This window comes from Sinocyclocheilus rhinocerous, unplaced genomic scaffold (genome assembly GCF_001515625.1).
Source record: "Sinocyclocheilus rhinocerous isolate Xijiao unplaced genomic scaffold, SAMN03320098_v1.1 scaffold1595, whole genome shotgun sequence".
NCBI lineage: Eukaryota > Metazoa > Chordata > Actinopteri > Cypriniformes > Cyprinidae > Sinocyclocheilus > Sinocyclocheilus rhinocerous.
Genome location: NW_015655715.1, coordinates 383,385 through 396,674, shown reverse-complemented (window position 1 = coordinate 396,674; position 13,290 = coordinate 383,385). Strand labels below are relative to the sequence as shown.

Below are 13,290 nucleotides of genomic sequence, written 5' to 3'. Positions count from 1 at the left end.
TATATATATATTAGATGCACTTATTTACTGCATATAATATTTATTTTTAACATGCACACTGCTTTTGTAGGTTTATGCTTGCATAAATCATTAGTGTGTGGTTAAATACACACTTGTTAAATATGTTTCATATAAACAAACAAACAAACAAAAAAACTACAGCCGTGTTCTTCGGAGAAATGTTGATGTTGTGTTTGTTTTGTTGGGGCTGCAGTGACGGCCCAGCCTCACCAGAGCACTGCTTGACTCAAAGAGCCCTTTGTTTTCTGCCTGTTGTTCTAATCAACAAAGTGCTAAGGAGCGTACAGACACTATTATGACACAACTTTGACACCATATCAGACGTTGTGGAAAATAACTTCACTTTGGCAGGAGAGAAATACCAGTTATTAATCCAGTGTTTATTTAAATGCACTCATAGGCTGCTTCAACAACAGCACACTGCTGTATAAACATTGAAATAAATCAGCTGTACAAGCTGATATATCTTTTTGAAGCAAGCGTGTGGTTAAAAGTTTGCATACCTCACGTGGTCCCCGAAATGTCTTGGTAAAAGGGCATCTAAGGACACTTGGATCTTAATCATCTTTGTTGTTTTAGTTAAAACAGTGATCAGAAGCACATGGTAGTTGACTGAATTAGACATAAACCAATGTTTGGTTTAGCACATTTTGAGTCGGTTACTCTCCACTGTCATCTTCTCTCAGATAATCATCTCATGCAGGATGTAACTGCATCAAATAACAATCTATTTTATATTTATTCAGGAGATGACACGTTTACTATCCAGCACAATAGCAATGGGAAGTGCCTCCTGGTCCAGGATGGAGCCTTGAAGTTGGGAGACTGTTCGTCAGTGCCGGCCGTGTCGTGGAAGTGGGGTTCGACCCACAGGCTGTTCCACGTAGAATCGTCCATGTGTCTGGGCCTGGAGGTGCGCTCCAAAGTGGTGACCCTGTTCAGCTGCGACTCCAATGAGATTCTGCACTGGAAGTGCTACGAGGACATCATCTACACAGAATACCAAATGAAACTCAGCGTCGGGACTAACGACTCTGTCACTGCCAAGAGGGACGGACAGGACACTTGGAAAAGAGGAGGGAGCTCGGAAAACATCTGTCAGCAGCCGTATCGAAGTAGGACACTGTCACTTTTGTACATACTTATTTAGAGGTGCTGTAGCCTAATGGATCACACTCTGGGCAGGTGGCTGAATGGTTATAGGTTCACACCCCAGAAGAGGTGATGCATTAACCAATGTACCTTTGAGAAAGGTTGTCTAGGGTTATTGTCCTCATAATACGTCCCTTTAGATAAAGGTGTCTGCTAAAAGTTGACGCCTGTTGCTCACAAAAGTGTTTTCTTGACCTGGCAAGCTCTAATCTGATTGGCTGACACTACACAACTTCTGGGAGTGAAGGCATGCAGGGTATTTTCCTAGAATATATATATATTATTTTATGCAAAAATAAGAAGATTTCCTGTCACTACACTGATACTTGAAGAAGGTACATTCTGCACACACATTTCTGTGTTTGTTGTAGTGTGGTTTACTTTGTGTTGCACTTGCACCAATTGCAAGGGGGTTGCTTTGCTGTGGTTTAACAAACCCAGTTCATCTGCTTTCTGTTGATCTGCCCTGCAGGAAGAGCTTTGAGTTTCGCTGTTGTTTTATGTGACTGTAGCAATACAAAAATGGAGTTTATGGGAAACTCCACCTGCTCATACAGGTTAATTACACAACGATTGCTTCATATCTGACAGTAAACGACTTGCGATATTACTTTCTGTTTTTCTTTTGTCTAACATTAGTTTCTCTGTGAATTTGCACATTCTCAGGTGGAAAACATTTTTAAAAATGTTGCTTGGGATTTATTTTTTTTGTCACATGGGCTACATTCACACAGCTGCAGAATGTGGTTGTCATTTCTGATAAATCTTTTTTTTGTTTTTACCTTTCAATATGTTCCCGTTTTTAGCTAAAATATAAAAAAGTTTAAATTTATATTAAATTTATATTAAAAGTTATCATTCAAAACGTTAAACAGTAATTTGAAATATTATTACAATTTAAAGTAATTGTATTTCGGTTTAAATTTTTTGTAACATTATGAATGTCTTTATAGTCACTTTCTTTTAAAGTGAAAATTAAGTGACTTGACGTGTAGCCAAGTATGGTGTCCCATACTCAGAATTTGTGCTCTGCATTTATCCCATCTAAGTGCACACGCACAGCAGTGGGTAGTGAACACACACACACCCGGAGCAGTGGGCAGCCATGTGTGCGGCGCCCGGAGAGCAGTTGGGGGTTCGGTGCCTTGCTCAAGGGTCTCACCTCATTTCTCGTGTTGAAGGTGGAAGAGAGTCCCTCCACTCCACCTACAATCCCTGCCAGTATCGAGACTCGAACCTGTGATCTTTGGGTTACAAGTCCGACTCTCTAACCATTAGGCCAAAAATGATCAATTTAATACATCCTTGCTGAATACAAATATGAATTTCTTTCCAAAAAAAAAAAAGAAAAAAAATCATACTGCCCCAAACTATAGAATGGTGGTGTATCTTTTTTTTTTTTTACTTTTAATTTTATATTTTTTATGTTTATGTAATTTGATATAATTTATATTTTTGCAAAAAAAAAAAAAAAAAAAGATTTTTAAATGATTGTTCCTTTTCTTTATCCTGGACACTCTTATTTGTTATTGACCAATTTACTTTTGTTATCTGTTGCTGTAGTTACAGGTGTCTCAGGGCTTTAATCAATGATTGTGTGAATGTAGCCAAAAAGGACTAGAGTTCTGTTATATTTTTTGTCAGGTAGAATTGTATAGTAGACATACAGTACATGAGCATTCAGTCAACTTCTTTAGTGAATGATGCTTTAAAGAAGATCTATGGGGCGAGATGAGAGAGATTTTGTCATTTATTTATCAATCTCTGCATTTTCTTAGCCATGGTCCTGGTTATCTTCACTCTAAAACTACATTTACCCTATGTTTCTATTCGTGAGGAACTTTTGATTTTATTTATGAGTCATTTGTTCCATTGAGGGTGTGTCAGACGGGAGATTTTGTCAGATTAGCTACATAAACCCACAAACAATTCCCCTCTTCCCCTTTTTCTCAGGAATGCACACAAGCGGGGGGAATTCTAACGGGGCACCCTGTGAGTTCCCCTTTCTCTATAATGGGACCTGGCACCACAACTGTCTGCCTGGCACTGAAGACAAGACACTGGACTGGTGCTCCACCACAGCAAACTATGATCAAGACAAGAAGTGGGGGAATTGTCTGAAGTATGGTAAGGTTTACATCCCTCCGCAGATACTGGGGTTTTTCCAGAGAGCAGCTGGAAAGTACATGTGACTTATTTTACAAAATTAAACTGTTCACTATTAGATGCTGTTTTATCCAGTAGTAACTAACAATGCTAATTAATCTAATTAACAATGTTAATTTCTTAAAGGGGGTCATATGATGCTATTTTAAAGATCATTATTTGGTGCAGACATGCTTTAATGTTTGCTGTTCTGTTGTAAATAAATCTTAACCAATGATTCCTAATTGCATCTACTTCCGGAAGGCCAAATAAAGTGCTTTTGCTTTCACACTGAAACACACAGTGTCTCCCTGACATGGCTGCATCACCACTACTGCTATTCCTGAAACCACGCCTTCATTCTTTGCGTGCACATTTGGGCGGCGTTATGCTAATATTTCCACATAGTGACGTAGACATGTGGGGGCGTGTTAGAATGAGCCGTTTTAGGTAGGTGTGGTTGACTCTTAACTTTTATAAAGAATATCTCTTTGGATTTGAGACTTAAGTCTTTGCAACTTTACAGATCTTCTTTATGCACCAAGAGCTTGTAACACTCCAAAGAGAAAGGAAAACTTGAAATCGCATCATATGACCCCTTTAAAATCAATTTAGGCAGAAAAAAAGTATTTATTAAATTTAATTCAATAACTTTCAATTAAAAAATACTTCTATTAAATTTAAAATACTTCATTTATGTTTAAATAAATAAATAAATAAGAGAGAGGTGTATTATAAAAATTTATTTTCTGTGGTGAGCGTGTCCCAGATACTGTCTGTGTCACATTTGCGCAGCACACTTTAGTGAACTATTTCCCTACAAACCCCAACCTGACCTACTTAACCTGCTAGGTTTTTACATGGAACTCATGCTGGTATAAGCTGCCCTTTTTGTACTATTCTGTTCTTGCTAAGCCATTTGAACTATTACCCCTGTTTGTTGTACATTCCTTTAATATGACTTATACTTTCTAAAGAAACATGGAAAAGATTGCAACACTTCAAAGGTCAGAGACAGAATGAAAGAATCACATATGCCGGAAGTAGGGCAGGAGACAAACAGATGGAGGTCTGTATAATGAAAGAATTGTAACTAACCCCCTATCCGTTTCTTTTATTTAGTGGAGGGATGTTCTACTTTATGGGAGAAAGACCCAGTGAAAGGACGCTGCTATCAGGTCGTATCCACAGCGGTGGTGACCTGGCACGAGGCGCGGGATGCCTGTCGTAGTCAAGGAGGAGATCTGCTCAGCGTCTCTAGCCCTCAAGAGCTTGAGTTCTGTAAGACTCAATTCTCATTTTCACTTCTGTTATGATTTTTAACCAGCTCTATAGCTGAACCCCCAATCTGCAGCTATAGTATTCTGCTCAAAAGTGTCAGTAAAAATTTTTGTTTTTGTTTTTTTGAAAGATGCTCTTCTGCTCACCAAGGCTGTTTTTTTATATCAAAAATACAGTAAAACAGTGAAATATTATTACAATTTAAAATAATTTTTACAATATATTTAAAAATGTAATTTATTCCTATTCTGTTTCTTGTTCTTTATCACAAATCCTACGTAATCTATGAAACTGCCTAAAAGGTATACTATTTATCAACTTTTAGGATGGAGAATTGTATTTCTGTCTGTGGGTTTTCTAAATATTGATGTATGTGAAAATCCTTCTTTATCTTTAGTAATTTCCAGGTCCAGAAAGTTAATTTTTCCTTATTATATTCTAAAGACAATTTCACATTAGAATTGACATTATTAAGATATTGATGAATTTAAATTAAATCTTCCTTTGACCCTGAAAAGAATAGAATAACATCATCAATATAACGTCCCCATCAACAATATTTGAGAGAAATAGGCCTTTTGTGTACATAGAAAAAGTCTTAGATCTTTGAGTTCAGCTCATGAGAAATGGGGGCAAAAACAAAAGTGTTGCGTTTATAATTTTGTTCAGTGTAAATAAGGATTTGTTCTAGAGTTCAATGCAAAAATCTTTTTCCCAGTTACCTAAAAATAAACCAGCATAAGAAGGGCTATAACATGCACCCAAAGCACATCCTTTTGCTTGCTTAAAAATCTTATCTTGAAAGACAAATATATTGTTGTTAAGGGTCCATTCTGTTAGATTTAATAAAAACTCATTTATTTGCATTTGTTTGAAATATATATATTTTTAGTCTTTATTGTCAGTTTTGATGAATTTAATATGTTCTTGTTTGAAAACACTAATTCTCTCTCCATAGCCACATTTTCAGTGTCCATTAGAAATCTTGTCTATCCATCAGCACCAACCTCAGCTGCTTATTTATTACTGTATTAACGACTGCAGTTGGATTTGGAATCGTAAAACTTGAATTGTAAAACAAGCTATGCATCTCCATCCATATTCTCTCATAATCATCAATACTGATGCACTGTAATTTTTTGAAATACCAATAGCATAAGTTCAGGGCCTCTGTGTGCCTGACCAATGGCAGCTGGTGGGAGTGTTAGGGAAACCTGTTTGGAAACACTCATTATTTTTAGTGCAGAATTACACATTTCAGCTTTAATTCACACTGATTTCGCAGCTAAAGCCTGGAATTCACAACACAACTTTTAATATCTGAACAGATTTGTAAAAAATTGGGCATCATACACTTACCAACTTTGTAATAGTCACAGAAGAAAAACTGGTCATCATACACTAAACGACTGAGGATCACATATTAGCAGATTTTAAAGTTGTTCCGATCACAACATACTCACACAGAAACGTGCGGCTTGTTGCTAGGAGACACATGACAAATGAAAACAACATGTGTTCTAAAATCGGCTCAAAATATCAAACATGTTGGATATCCTCCGACTGGATGGAATCAAAGTCTGAAGCTAAAAAATCAGAGTCTGTGACCATCATACACTACGCAATTTTCTATGAAATCTGTCAACCCAAATCTGCAAACTGGCTCTGACTTTTGGCAATTATCGGTGACTTCTCCAGACTGTAAATCGGGGCAAAAATCATGTAGTGTATTCCAGCCTTTAATATTCATTATTTATCTCCTTCCCCCTGCAGTTAAAGATCGGAAAGACTTGCCAAGTAAGCTGTGGATCGGCTTGAACCATCTGGACTGGATGCAGGGTTGGCAGTTGGCAGATGGATCAGCTTTATCTTTTGCCCCTTGGGAAACAGGTGATTTCAACTGGACAGTGTATTATAAAGAATCTTATAGTAGATTATTGTTTGTATTTGTATGTTTTAAAGCAATAGTTCAACCAAAAACTCAACCACATGTTCTGGCAAACGTCTGGAAGAGATGGAATCTCTGACATAGGAAATCAAACATTTTTCTTTTGGAACATTTTCCCTTTACAACCTGTACAACGTGACAGTTCTTCAGTTTCACAGTGATTTAGGTTTAGCAAATCAAGGAAGAGCAGTTCTCTTATCCTCAGATCTTTTATCTTCTCTGCTGTTCAACCACTGACAACGACATTTCTGTCGCTGTTTATGTGGCAGTGTGTGTATGGGTGTACAAGCATAGTTGTTTTGCTAGAAAAACAAACTGATGACTTGAATGGCATCTTTATGCAGTAGAGTCTCTGTGATGACAGCATTGTCTCTGACTGACAGTCAGCTGTGTTGATGTGGGCGGTTTGTCTCACTGCATGTGTGTGGTGTCAATGAAATGAACTGTGTCTATAAACACTTTTTATGCAAATGATTTGCATGCAGGGTTGGAGAAGTTACTCCAATACTGTAATCTTAAGCTTTTTTTTAGATTGTAATGGCATCAGTAGTTACTTTATTTGAACAGTAACCATGTTAATTGTCAACTAGTATTTTTGTTTTCCCATACAAATATTTAAACATTCTTAAATCAAGATGACTTTTTATTTTTTATGTCTTTATATGTGACAGATCTGAAAACAGAGGTATGGATTGGTCTTTTGGGTGATGGAACCACCTCAGTTTATGAATGGGTCGATAAAGTACCAGTGTCTTTCACATACTGGGCCAGAGCTCAACCTCCACCACTTCTACCAAATGCCACCCACTGTGTGTACTATGCAGGAGAGGTGTGTTTTTCATCATGTCAGATTTTAATTAAGCAATAACACATAAACAAGAGCGCTGTTCTGAATATCAGCACAGCTCTAATTTCTCTATGCATGTTTGCAGCATCATACGTGGTCTGTGTCTGACTGTGACAACCCGAGGGCTTACATGTGTAAGAAGAAGGGGATTGTGAATGAGAGTGCCCCAGAGGAAGGCTGCCCTCCAGACGGGGTGAGTGACCATCACTGACACACGACAGAGAGTCACTATTGAACAATTCACTGTAACTCCATGGAAACACATAGATCATATTTGTGCTTCATATTGTTGTTATTGCCATCCAGTTAGATTCCACTTGTGAATCTGATTCATGAATAAGCAGACATCTGTCTTTTCTTATCTCTAGAACTGGAAGAGACATGGCGACGCTTGCTATAAAGTGGACACTGAGCTGGTGTTCTATAAAAACAGCTGCCACATCACCATTAATAACAGGTAACTGTTAACACCATTCATTTTTGTAACTGACTTTAAAAAATTTACACTCAATCTTGATTAATAATAATAGTGAGCCATTAATAGAACTAATTTCTAATTTCCAAATTTTCCAGTAACATGAAGATATGTAATCCTCTCTCTAGATTTGAACAGGCCTTCATTAACAGTCTTCTGAAAGAGCTTATCAGCACTGAGGTGTTGTATTTCTGGACGGGGCTACAGGACACTAAAGGGTCCAGGCAGTACCAGTGGATCGGTCAGGATGGGACAGCAGACCAGGTCGCCTACACCAACTGGAAATGGCTAGAACCCGGTAATGCACATCATGGGATCGACTGTGGTTGTTCACTATCCTAATACATTTCTTTATTAGACAAGTGCAGACTTAAAAGTGTTTTTTTCTGGGTTACTGTGTATCTTTTTCATTGGTAAAGCAATACTGATTACTGGGAGGGAAAACAGTATCCTAACTTTTTAAATACCATAATAATTCAAAAGATTTTGCATTGAGTTTGAATGTGAATATGTGTTTCAGCTTTCCCTGGTGGCTGTGTGGTGATGTCTACCGGGCATCCTTTGGGCCAATGGGCTGTTAAGAACTGCACTCTGTTCAAAGCTGGCAATATCTGTAAGAAACCTATTAAATCAATGGTCCAACCCACCCCAGATCCAATTGTGCCCAATCCCAATGCTTCCTGTGCACCCGGATGGGTCTCGAGGGAAGGCCTAAAACACTGTTACAAGGTGTGTTAAGGTGGTGTTCATCTATAACAGAAGTTGAGTCAAGACAATGAAGACATTTCTTGTTATATCTAATCGACATCTGTTTAAATGTGTCTGCAGGTGTTTCACGGGGAGCGTTTGACCAGAAAGCGCTCGTGGGAAGAGGCGGAGCGTTTCTGTGAGGCACTAGGGGGTCATTTGCCCAGCTTCACTGAGGCTAAAGATATGCAAGTGTTACATTCCATCCTGAGAGACTCTATCAGGTACAGATAGGACAGTTTTTTTTTTTTACAACTCCCATTATCATATTCCCCCACATACCCACACACAAAACCAAGTGCTGTAAAATTTATTGACTTATATTTGTGCTGTTTGTTTCCCTATACAGTGATGAACGTTTTTTCTGGGTGGGACTTAATCGCCGAAATCCAAATAACAACAACAACTGGGAGTGGAGTGACGGGCGTCCGGTGAGTCACTAACATATGTTTTCTGAACAAAATAAAGACATAATTGTATTATGATCGGAGCCATCATTTGCTCCTCTGTTACTTGATTGACTAAAGCTAATGTGTGAAATGTGTAGGTGTTGTCATTTGTTTCTTTTGCTTGGTAACAGGTCTCCATGATGATCTTTCCTGATGAATTCAATGAAGATGACGCCTATAACAGGGATTGTGTTGCGTTTAAGGTGTGGTGAGCATTACATCACAACACTGCATTATTGTGCAATATTATCTCAACAAACAACACATGAAATGACACATGCTATTTTGGCTGGACCAGTCTAGTACAAAAAAAAAAACATAATTACAAGTTTAAAACTTTAGTCACTTCATTGTTGGAGATGGTTGGATAGCTGTACATATTTCTGCTTGAAATGTTAATATTTATATGATTTAAAGTGCCCCTATTATGCTATTTGAAAGCTTCATAGGTTTTGGGAGTCCCTAGCAACAGTTTTACATGCATGCAAGGTCAAAAAACACTTTCATTTTCTTATAATATGTATTTAATTTTCTCAACGACTCTCAAACGATTAGTTCAGAGATTAATCTTTCCAAACCCCTCCTTTGCATGAGGCTACTCTGCTCTGCTTGGTCCGATGACCCAGTCTGTTATGATTGGTCTACTGCGTGCAGAGCATGTCGGAAAAGGAACACCCATCACCAGTACTGGAATACGGCTTATCAATAATACATCCTGTTATAATAATAATAGTGCTCCACTCTGTTCTAAAAATAAAGAATCAGTGGGGAAAAAGTTGTTTTGCACTTATGTTAGTGAACCGGACACAGCTTGGTAACAATAATGGCATATGCGTTAGCCGAACACAGAGAGAGAGTACTGATGAAGCACTGCCGTTTGTAAACCAACGTATTGCTCCATCCTTTATCATGACTCCAAGAAATAAGAACGGCAGACATTCTATATTAATCGACACATTTCTAGACAATAGCAGGCCCACAGCTGATTAGCAGAACTATAACGTGAGTTAGCCAGAGAACTACAGCTGCACTGAGTGTATACACAACACACAAAACTACATATTTTGCACGCTCGACAGAACATTAAAGCAGTAATTATTAATCGTACGTACAGGTTGTGATTCGGAGGAGCAAGCTGGTCCAAACAAACTGGGCACTGACCCATGTTTCAAAGACAGCTGGTTTACGATTGGAGAAGCAGTCGTCAGTGAAATGATGGAACACAGCAAAAGTTTGGGATCATACTGCTGTGGTATCGTAGTAAAGAGGAATTTTAACCACTGATTCTTCACAACTTCATCCATTGGAAGTGAAAATAAACCGAATTAACCACATGAACGAGCATTTGAGGTTTGTTTTTTGCGGGACGTCCAAGCAGAACGGAACACAGCAAAAGTTTGGGATCATACTGCTGTGGTATCGTAGTAAAGAGGAATTTTAACCACTGATTCTTCACAGCTTCATCCATTGGAAGTGAAAATAAACCGAATTAACCACATGAACGAGCATTTGAGGTTTGTTTTTGCGGGACGTCCAAGCAGAATGTAGACATGCATTATGCAAATGTATTAACTTGTGACGTATGAACTGCAGAAATGGGACTCGAATTTAAAACGACTTGTTTCAGCGATTCAGAGTTGACTCTTTCTTTTGAGAGACAATAAATACAGAGTTCTGGCATGAAACTACATGGCGCAGTCCGATAGGTCTAGCTCAGTCTGACCTGCTTTATTTATGATGCACTTTCAGCTTTACAACTTTGCAGACTGTTTACATTCACATACAGCTACATTACACACTGCATGCAAGGCAATTTTCAAAAATCCATAATGGTGCACTTTAATTTTATATTACAGTGAGTCAGACACAGATTCATTTGTCATTGAGCATTGCTATAAAACGCTAAAATAACAATAAATGTCATTTAAACAACCTAAAATGTTATATTAAACACTAGAATGTGTTTGATCACAAAAATAATAAGAAACATAACTTTAATTTAATTTAATAAGAAACATAACTTAATTTTATTTAGGCTTTTCTCGCTGTAAATTACAAGATGACTGAGTATTTACTTTAAATTTACCGTTTAATTTTACTGTAAAATTAAATGGTATTAAAGGTTTTACAATATTTGTTAATATGACTTACATTTACCTAATTAACAGGTTGTTACTGTAGTATTTTATTCTTTTTTTTCATTAAAATGACAGAAATTATAGCATAAATTTGCAATTTCAGTATTACATAAATGCAGCATTATTGTTACTGAATACATGTGTTTGATGTTTGTTTCATTCGGACATGTAAATGTTGGGGCAGTAATTGACACAAAACAGCCCATCACTGATAGCCAACTGCCAGTCAATAATCAGGAATCTAGAATAGTCACAGCATGACCTACATACAGCCTTTACCTCCTATTTGGGAGCAGGGAGAGATGAGAAATGAAGATCAGATCGATAGATTGTCATCAAACAGGATTTAAATACTCACAAACATATCAGAGTTTGTTTTTTTTGTGTGTGTGTTGTATCATCAGACTTTGAAAGGAACCTACAAGCCGTTTCTCTTCCTCCTGTTCCATAAAGTTCCTCCACGGTCTTTTTATCCCAGCACCTTTCACTGCGATGCCAAACTGGAGTGGGTGTGTCAGATACCACGAGGTAAACAACACCCAACACTTTTTTAAGACCACTTCCTGGCAACGTTTTCACAGTTGTTAATACTTATTTATATAGATTCTATATTTACTTTGCAAACAACAAATTAGTGGAAATTGAGTTTGAAAAGTTTATTCCACTTCATTGTATTTGTATGCACTGCAAAAGAGTGACAAGTATGTTAAGAATTTCACCTTTTATGTCCCATGGAAAATTTTGCTGATTTCATGGTCTTTGGATCATTCTCTAGGTCACACACCAAAAACACCAGAGTGGTACAACCCAGGTAGAGCATTTATTTCAAATCAAGTGCCCAAATACGTCATGGATTATTTGTGTGGAAATTAGTGACATGTTTTGTGTTTCACTACTAACAGATGGGCACCATGATACATCAGTGTTTATAGACGGCCAGGAGTTCTGGTTTGTAACAGAGCCAAAGTTGCCCTTTGAGGAGGCTGTCTTGTACTGCAGCAGCAACAGCAGCAAACTCGCCGCACCCGACACCCTTAGTGCCGTACACCGCCTACAGGAACATCTTTTTGAGGTACCAAAGGGGGCAGATGTTTCTATAAACCCTGAATTACAGGGGGTTTGGGGAGGTCCGACTCTTTAAATTAAAGTCTGCACCTCCACTGAACGTCAAAACAGAATGTTGGTGAGGTCTTAAGATGAAGCCTGCACATAGTGACAAGTAAATTCATAAAACATAAGTACACCATAAAAAGCAGATTTATTCATGCATAGACAGAGTGCAGAATGTCACTCTCAAAAAATATTAAGAATTTTCTTTTTAATTTGTTATTGTTATTTAAAATGTAATTTAAAGCTATTTAAAAGTAATTAGTTAAACGTTTTTAATTATTTAAAAAGTAATACACTGCTGTTCAGTAAAGACAGTACTGTTCAAAGGTTTAGCATTTATTTAGCAAAGGCTGCATTTATTTGAATACAGTAAAAATAGTAATATTGCGAAACATTATAACATTTAAAATAACTATTTTCTATTTTAATATATTTTGAAATGTCATTTTTTGCTGTGATGTCAAAGCTGAACTGTTGAAAACAGTTGTTCTGCTTAATATTTTTGTGTAAACTGATACTTTTGTTTAGCATTGTTTGCTAAATAGAAAGATCAGAAGAACAGAATTACTGGCACTGTTTATCAATTTAAAGAATCCTTGCTGAATAAAGTATTAGTTTTTATTTTGAAAAATCTTACAGACCTCAACCCCCTTTTTTGAACAGTAGTAAATATGTATTCAGTTTGAATGATAAAACTTACCCATTTTAACTGAGTACTGCTAAATCAGATCCAGGCTGAACCAGGCTGTCTGCAAATTTACTGTCTTTTTTATTTATTAAATAAATAATAGCATTGGAATAATATAATAATGATTTGTTAATCATAAATACAATGCTGAAACTGAGCATGCCATTTTACCTGTTGCACGTGGAAGTTGTGTTTTTATCTATAAAAATGCTAGGCTGTGGATGCATTATTATTGTTGCTAGATTGAAAAATAATATATAACTTTTTTTTTTTTTTTTTTTTTTTTTTC

At 37.1% G+C, this 13,290-nt stretch overlaps 1 protein-coding gene across 1 annotated transcript in view; it reads left to right on the top strand.

Annotated features, from left to right (window-relative positions):
* LOC107718898 (lymphocyte antigen 75-like) overlaps positions 1–13,290 on the top strand; it is a 30,397-nt gene that overhangs the window by 1,371 nt on the left and 15,736 nt on the right. Inside the window, exons 2-16 of the mRNA XM_016526154.1 lie at positions 768–1,136; positions 3,127–3,300; positions 4,441–4,599; positions 6,373–6,528; positions 7,219–7,376; positions 7,480–7,587; positions 7,763–7,851; positions 7,998–8,167; positions 8,390–8,598; positions 8,698–8,840; positions 8,966–9,047; positions 9,197–9,268; positions 11,608–11,731; positions 11,979–12,014; positions 12,106–12,275. Coding sequence (XP_016381640.1) covers positions 768–1,136; positions 3,127–3,300; positions 4,441–4,599; positions 6,373–6,528; positions 7,219–7,376; positions 7,480–7,587; positions 7,763–7,851; positions 7,998–8,167; positions 8,390–8,598; positions 8,698–8,840; positions 8,966–9,047; positions 9,197–9,268; positions 11,608–11,731; positions 11,979–12,014; positions 12,106–12,275 — 2,219 coding nt within the window. The remainder of the gene's footprint in view (positions 1–767; positions 1,137–3,126; positions 3,301–4,440; positions 4,600–6,372; positions 6,529–7,218; positions 7,377–7,479; positions 7,588–7,762; positions 7,852–7,997; positions 8,168–8,389; positions 8,599–8,697; positions 8,841–8,965; positions 9,048–9,196; positions 9,269–11,607; positions 11,732–11,978; positions 12,015–12,105; positions 12,276–13,290) is intronic.